Source organism: Coenobita brevimanus, chromosome 17 (genome assembly GCF_032717465.1).
Source record: "Coenobita brevimanus isolate Jiangsu-jjx chromosome 17, ASM3271746v2, whole genome shotgun sequence".
NCBI lineage: Eukaryota > Metazoa > Arthropoda > Malacostraca > Decapoda > Coenobitidae > Coenobita > Coenobita brevimanus.
The window spans coordinates 39,889,489-39,896,988 of record NC_136970.1 but is presented as its reverse complement, the minus strand read 5'-3'; the positions used below and the strand labels follow the sequence as shown (position 1 = coordinate 39,896,988).

Here is a 7,500-nt window from a genome sequence, read left to right as displayed (position 1 = left end):
CAACTACTACTGCCACCACAACCACCACCACTACTGTCACTACTACTACTACAACTACTACTGCCACCACTAAAACAACCATCTACTACTATTACTACTACTACAACGGCAACCACTACCACTACTATCTATTACTACTACTACCACTACTATCTACTACTACTACTACTACTACTGCCACCACTACCACACTCACCAACTACTATTACTACTACTACAAGTGCCACCACAACCACCTCCACTACTACCTACCACCACCACTACTACTACTACTACTGCCATCAATACCACCACCACTACTACCTATTATTACTACTGCTACAACTACTACCACTAATATCTAATACTACGACTACTACTACTACTACAACTACTCCTATTGCCACCCCTACCACAACTACCCACTACTACTACGACTACTACTCCTTGGCCTAAAATTGTCATCCCTCCACCTTTTCTGCTAAGTTGCAACAATATGATGCTAGTCACGAAGAAGTGCTGTGGAAAGGATGTAGAGCCGTAGCACTGTCTTTGCCACTGAGCTACGTGAAATAAGCTGCAAAAGGACGAAAATCTGGGCTAAGTTTAGACTATATTTGAGTAGGATGCAAACTAAATCGCTAAGGAAGAGGTGTTACGGGGTCTTACGCAACGAGATGATATACAGGTGTGGTGGTGGCCGGAAGTGGTGCAAATAACGTGCCTTCGGTGGTGGCAGTGGTGCAAATAACGTGTTTACGGTGGTGGTAGTGGTGGAAATAACACGCTAAGGTGGTGCAAATAACGTGGTGTGGTGGGTGTCCAGCTGTGTGCACGGGACGGTCACTTTCCAGGAACATACACACACACACACACACACACACACACACACACACACACACACACACACACACACACTCCCCCCCCTCTCTCTCTCTCTCCCTCATCTTTTACCTTTATCAGCTCACTGTCATGTTAACCCTGGGAAGATATTTCGTTTTATTATTATTATTATTATTATTTGTGATGGTGTAGGCTGAAGTTACCCTCCTTCCGCAGTCCACCATCGTCCATTCGGGGGATAGGGAGGGAGTTGAGGGACGTGTGTATAGCCAGGCAGCTCCACCACCCAGTTATATCAGTGCCACCACGTGAAGGGAAAGAGTGTGACCCAACCCCCTTCAAGTTAGGATAAGGCCAAATGTTGTCAGAATGAAGGATTAATTTGACTAGTAACCAAGGAGACTCGTTTCTACTGCGAAGGCTTACTAAATTCTATGCAGCCACGTCGTAAAGGAAAGCAGTGAATTAAAAAAGAGGAATTAGTCAATGGGTGTAGGTTAAGGCGACCATCATCCACTCACTTGATGTAGTGCTGCCTACTTCCTCCTTCACTTTTATCATTCTTTTTGTCTGTCCTCTCTTCCTATTCTTCACCATCATCCACTCACTTGATGTAGTGCTGCCTACTTCTTCCTTCACCTGCATCATTCTTTTTCTGTGTCTGTCCTCCTTGCTTCCTATTTCTCACCATCATCCATTCACTTGATGTAGTGCTGCCTACTTCTTCCTTCACCTTTATCATTCTTTTCCTGTGTCTGCCCTCCTCTCTTCCTATTTCTCAACATCATCCACTCACTTGATGTAGTGCTGCCTACTTCTTATTCACCTTCATCATTCTTTTACTGTGTCTGTCCTCTTCTCTTCCTATTTCTCACCATCATCCACTCACTTGATGTAGTGCTGCCTACTTTTTCCTTCACCTTTATCATTCTTTTTCTGTGCCTGCCCTCCTCTCTTCCTATTTCTCCCATCTTTCTTGTCACTTCTTATTGCTTTTCTTTCCTTTACAGGTGGTTTTACACTGAGTGACAAGCCTAATGGTTTCCTGTAAGCCAGGAAACCATTCACAACGCTGGGTGGTAACCATATAATCAACCCATACGTGCTCCCTACGTGTCAACAAGTGGGTTGGTGGAGGGTTAGTGCCCCTCCCCGTAAAACAACTATCTCAGAGACAGACGGCCACCCCTTACAGGATTATGGCGTCTGGGAGATAGATAGATAGATAGAATGATAGATAGATAGATAGATAAATAGACAGATAGATGATAGATAGATAGACAGATAGATAGACAGAGTTGGTCATTAAAAAGCAAACTTAATTCATTCAGATCTTTAATTTTCCTCATGAACAAATAAATACACTTAAATATTTGTACAGGAACCGCAAGAAGACTCATTTATTCATTTATTTATTTATGTATTTTATATTATATGCTAAGATGACTTCAGAGGAGCCCCCTTCAGTTTTATATCTTCTCCTTCGCCCCCTGCCCCCCCTCCATTTCCAGCGCCCCCTCCTATAAGTCTTCCAGGCATTCCCATTCCAGACGCACCCATTCCAGTCTCTCCCATTAGTCTGGCTCTCATTCCAGACCCATTTTCTCCCATTAAGCTGGCACCCATACCCATACCATTTCCATTCATTGGCATTCCAGACTCTCCCATCAGCCTGGAAGTCATTACCGTTCCAGGCTCCCCAATCAGTCTACCAGGCATTCCAGTCCCGCCCATTCCCATTCCAGTTCCAGAATCGCCAACCAGTCTACTCATTCCAGCCAAAGTGCTTCCAGTTTCACCCATCAGTTTACTGGGCATTGCGGCACTGGAATCCCCCATCATTCCTCTTGACATTCCAGAGTCACCAGTCAATCTATTCATGCCAGTCAGATTTCCAGTCTCTCTGATCAATTTACTCGGCATTCCGGTCCCGGAGTCCATTCCCCTCGGCATTCCAGTTCCAGGATCGCCAGTCAATCTACCCATTCCAGGCAAGCCAGTCTCCCCAGCTAGCCTTCCACCCATTCCAGCCTCCGCAACCATCCTTCCAGCGCCTGCGCCCAGCCTGCCTCCACTCTGCCTACGGGTGATCCAGGAGATGATGTTGTCCACTATGGTCTCCACTGGTCTCCCGGTCCAGCCCAGGTCCTCCCAGCTGGTCTGAGAGGGGAAGCCATACTCCAGGAACTTACGCATGTTTACCTTGAGACGCTGCAGCTCGTCTACTCTCACATCGGCACAGGGGTTCTTGCCAGCCATGTCTAAGATGGTGATGAGGACCTGAGGGGGTGAGGTTGGGGTGTTGAGTCATTATTATCATCACTATAACCATCATCATCATCACCCTAACCATCACCATCATCATCATAACCGTTACCATAGCCATAACCACCATCATCATCACCATCAACATAACCATTATCATCATCATCATCATCATCACCATAACCATCATCATCATCATCATCATCATCATCACCATAACCATCATCATCATCATCATCATAACCATCATCATCATCATCATCATCATCATCACCATAACCATCATCATCATCATCATCATCACCATAACCATCATCATCATCATCATCATCAAAACCATTATCATCATCATCATCACCATAACCATCATCATCATCATCATCACCACCATAACCATCATCAAAACCATTATCATCACCATCATCATCACCATAACCAACATCATCATCATCATCATCATCACCATAACCATCATCATCATCATCATCATCACCATAACCATCATCATCATCATCACCATCATCAAAACCATTATCATCATCATCATCACCATAACCATCATCATCATCATCATCATCATCATCAAAACCATTATCATCATCATCATCATCATCATCACCATAACCATCATCATCATCATCATCATCACCATCATCAAAACCATCATCATCATCATCATCATCAACATAACCATTATCATCATCATCATCATCATTATCATAACCATCACCATCATCATCATCATCATCACCATAACCATCATCATCATCATCACCATCATCAAAACCATCATCATCATCATCACCATAACCATCATCATCATCATCATCATCATCATCATCATCCATTTCTCGTTCTGAGGTGGGTGAGGTAGGGTACAGATTCAGAGAAAAAGAATTACAGTGCAACTCTAACGAAATTGTCATACACCCCATCGCACTCAACTGCTGGCTAGTATTCCCATCCCTTCATCTCATCCTTGGCCTCCCCCTCCCTCTCCATGTGGAAAGGATGGAGAGTGAGAGACTGACGAGGAGAGTGTGAAGGAGCGTTGTGGATGTGGATGTGATAAGAAGCGTTAGGAGAAACACACTGAGGTGGTTTGGCCATGTGGAAAGTATGGAGAGTGAGAGACTGACGAGGAGAGTGTATGTGAGTGAGGTGGAGGGGAAAGAGGGAGGGGAAGGCCAAGGATGAGGTGGAGGGATGGGGTGGAGAGGTATATGAGAGAGGCGGGTGTGAGCTGGTAGCAGGACAGTGAAATGGAGACATGGAGAGGGAGACATGGAGGCGGTTAGTTTGTGGTCACCCCTTACGGGATTAAGGCGTCTGACAATAGATAGATAGATAGGGCTAATTTCACGTAGCTCACTGGAGGAGAAAGACAATACTACGACTCCACATCCTTTCCACAGGGGTTCTTCGTGACTAGCAACATTTTCTAGTGTTAATCCATTGCCACAACTCAGCATTCAAGACGGTGAGATGGCAGTTTTAGGCCAAGTTAGAGTGAAAGGACTACAGAATTACCCTCCCATCACATCCTTCACTCCATCCCAGGCTTGAACTGATCTTGAGTTTGGCTCTGTGTTATTTTTTGCTTATGTTTTTATTTTATTTTATTGGAAGGAACAGTGTGTGGGTTCCTGGCCTTGGGTTCCTCCTTTTATGGCTCTGTTATTTTTTCGTTCATGGCTCTGTGTTATTTATCTTATGGCTCTCTGTTATTTATTGTTTATGGGTCTGTTATTTATTGTTTATGGCTCTTATTTATTGTTTATGGCTGTTATTTATTGTTTATGGCTCTGTTATTTATTGTTTATGTGTTATTTTTTGTTTATGGCTGTTATTTATTGTTTATGGCTCTGTTATTTATTGTTTAAGGCTGTTATTTATTGTTTATCTGTTATTTATTGTTTATGGCTGTTATTTATTGTTTATGGTTGTTATTTATTGTTTATGTCTGTTATTTATTGTTTATGGCTGTTATTTATTGTTTATGGCTGTTATTTATTGTTTATGGCTGTTATTTTTTGTTTATGGATGTTATTTATTGTTCATGGCTCTGTTATTTGTTATTTATGGCTCTGTTATTTGTTATTTATGGCTCTGTTATTTATTGTTTATGTCTGTTATTTATTGTTTATGGCTGTTATTTATTGTTTATGGCTGTTATTTGTTATTTATGGCTCTGTTATTTATTGTTTATGGCTGTTATTTATTGTTTATGGCTGTTATTTGTTATTTACGGCTCTGTTATTTATTGTTTATGGCTGTTATTTATTGTTTATGGCTGTTATTTATTGTTTATGGTTCTGTTATTTTTTGTTTATGGCTCTGTTATTTTCTTGTTTTATGTTTTTATCGGAAGGAACTATTGGTGGGTTCCTGGCCTTGGGTTCCTTCTTCCCTAAATAAAAAAAAAAGCCCTCCAATTTGCTCACCTTATTTTTTGTTTTAGTTTTTATCGGAATAATTTGTGAGTTCCTGGCCTTGGGTTCCTTCTTCCTTCCATTAAAAATAAAATCTCCACTCCTCATTTGCTCACCTGTTCAGCACTATAGATTTACCCTCCCATTTGTACCATATCCTTCACTCCACCTCAAACTGTCCACTCCTCATCAGCTCACCTGCTCAGCTGTCTTCTCCGGGTATCCCAGCTGCTTCATAGGTCCCTCTCCAACCAGGACCACCAGCGCCGTCTCTACCTTCCTCTTGAACGCCTCTGCCTCGTGTTCTCCAGGCAGCAGGGAGAACAGTGAACGCTGGATGTTCTCCCTCATGCTCTCAAGGGGCGAGGTGGCGTTCTCTGCTCCCTTGGCGATATTCGTACCCCCCAGGAGGTATGGTTTCCGCGCGCTAATGATTTTCTCTTTCGGTGGGCTGGCCTCCGCGATGATTTCAACCTCCTCGACTTTTGTGGTTAATCTTGGCGGCGTGGGTGGATGGTGGATGGTTGATGACTGAGTGTGCGGAGCTGGGAGTTGAGGGTTGAGGGCTGTGGCTGACGTCTGATTGGTGGTAGGGGATGATCGCGTGGTTGAATGTGAATGTTGAGTGCTTGAGAGGGAGGTCTGAGAGTGGTTGGTTGCAGCAGAGGCCTTGGCATAGGTGGGAGAGTTGGTGAGGGAGACGGGTGCGTGAGAGGAAGTGTAAGTGCTGGTGGGAAGGAAGGATCGTGGATGATGGTAATGCGATGGATAGGATGGTGGAAGAAGTGGCTGTGAAATGGAATGAGCGATTGACTGGACAGGTGGAGGAGGCACTGGGGGAGTTGTGGCGGTGCTGGTGGAGGTGGTGGATGGGTTTTGAGGGGTTAGGATTGGAATTAGTGGAGGAGGGGCGACTTTTCTAGTCTTGTGCTTCTTTGGGTCTAGATGCGCCACCTCTTCGGATTTTCTCCTGAGCACATTTCCCCGCTGCACAGGAGGAGAGGGATGGGATGGGGGTAGGGGGTAGTGGGAGGGAGGTGGGAGGATAGGTGCTGGGACTAGGAGGTGGTGGGAGGTGGCAGGAGGAGGCTGGGACTCCCTGTATCCCACACAACATTCCTCTGAAGGGCCTCCACTCAGCCGCTGGGAAAGATTTAAGGGCGTAGTTTCTGGAGCAGAGGGACCTGGGGGTTGAGACAGATCCAGGGGGTTGGTGTCTGATCCCAGGGAAGTAGGGCAGGCTGGGAGTGCTCCTAGTAAGGTAGTAGAGCTCTCTTCGGTCAAGGGGTTCAATGGATTTACGTGGCTGTCTGCTAGGCCGGGCTGCGGGCGAGGGAAGGTTGAAGCATCCAAGCTGATGGGCGTGAGGCTGACTGAGGAGCGGGGTTGGAGGGAGAGCTGGTTGAGGTTGAGATGTGGAGAGTTAGGTCCACTGGGCTCTGGCTTGGTGGTGACGTCAGAAGGCAGCGTGAGAGTGGGCGGCGCCATGACAGGGACCTGCGGGGACTGAGGGTGGGTCACCGGGGGTGTGGCGGCGTCCCTGTGTGGCGCTGGGGTGGAAGATAACGCTGCTCGTAGGACACTCAGGGGAGACCGGCCCCCACCAGGATACTGTTGCTTTTTGGGCGGCATCCTGAAGGACTGTACTGCTGTGGGCACCTCTGAGGGCAAAGTCACTGGCAAACTTTCTCTTGGACCTGACTTGGCGAGTGCTGTCAGTTTTGGGTCAGATGGTGTTGGCGTCCTTTCCTCCATCTTGGCGTGGGTGTCCGGTGACGGGTGGACCCCTCGCTCACACAGCTGGTCAGGCGATGTGGCATAACCAACACTGCCGCCAGACTCCAGCCCAGAGTCCTCACAGTCACTCACGGTCACGCAGGTCCCCGTATCACCATGTTCATCCTCTGTTGCGATGGTTGGCTGGATAGTGGGCGTGTGTGCAGAAGGGGAGGGCATGGTTGTAGCAGGGACTAGTGGAGTT

At 46.1% G+C, this 7,500-nt stretch overlaps 1 protein-coding gene across 1 annotated transcript in view; it reads right to left on the bottom strand.

The window, feature by feature from the left end:
- Positions 1-2,259: 2,259 nt before the first annotated feature.
- LOC145391159 (uncharacterized) overlaps positions 2,260-7,500 on the bottom strand; it is a 15,883-nt gene continuing 10,642 nt past the window's right edge. Inside the window, exons 2-3 of the mRNA XM_080265838.1 lie at positions 5,718-7,500; positions 2,260-3,102 (exon numbers count right to left, since the gene is read on the bottom strand). The exon at positions 5,718-7,500 is cut by the window's right edge and continues 752 nt beyond it. Of these exons, the coding sequence (XP_080121964.1) occupies positions 2,260-3,102; positions 5,718-7,500 (2,626 nt within the window). The remainder of the gene's footprint in view (positions 3,103-5,717) is intronic.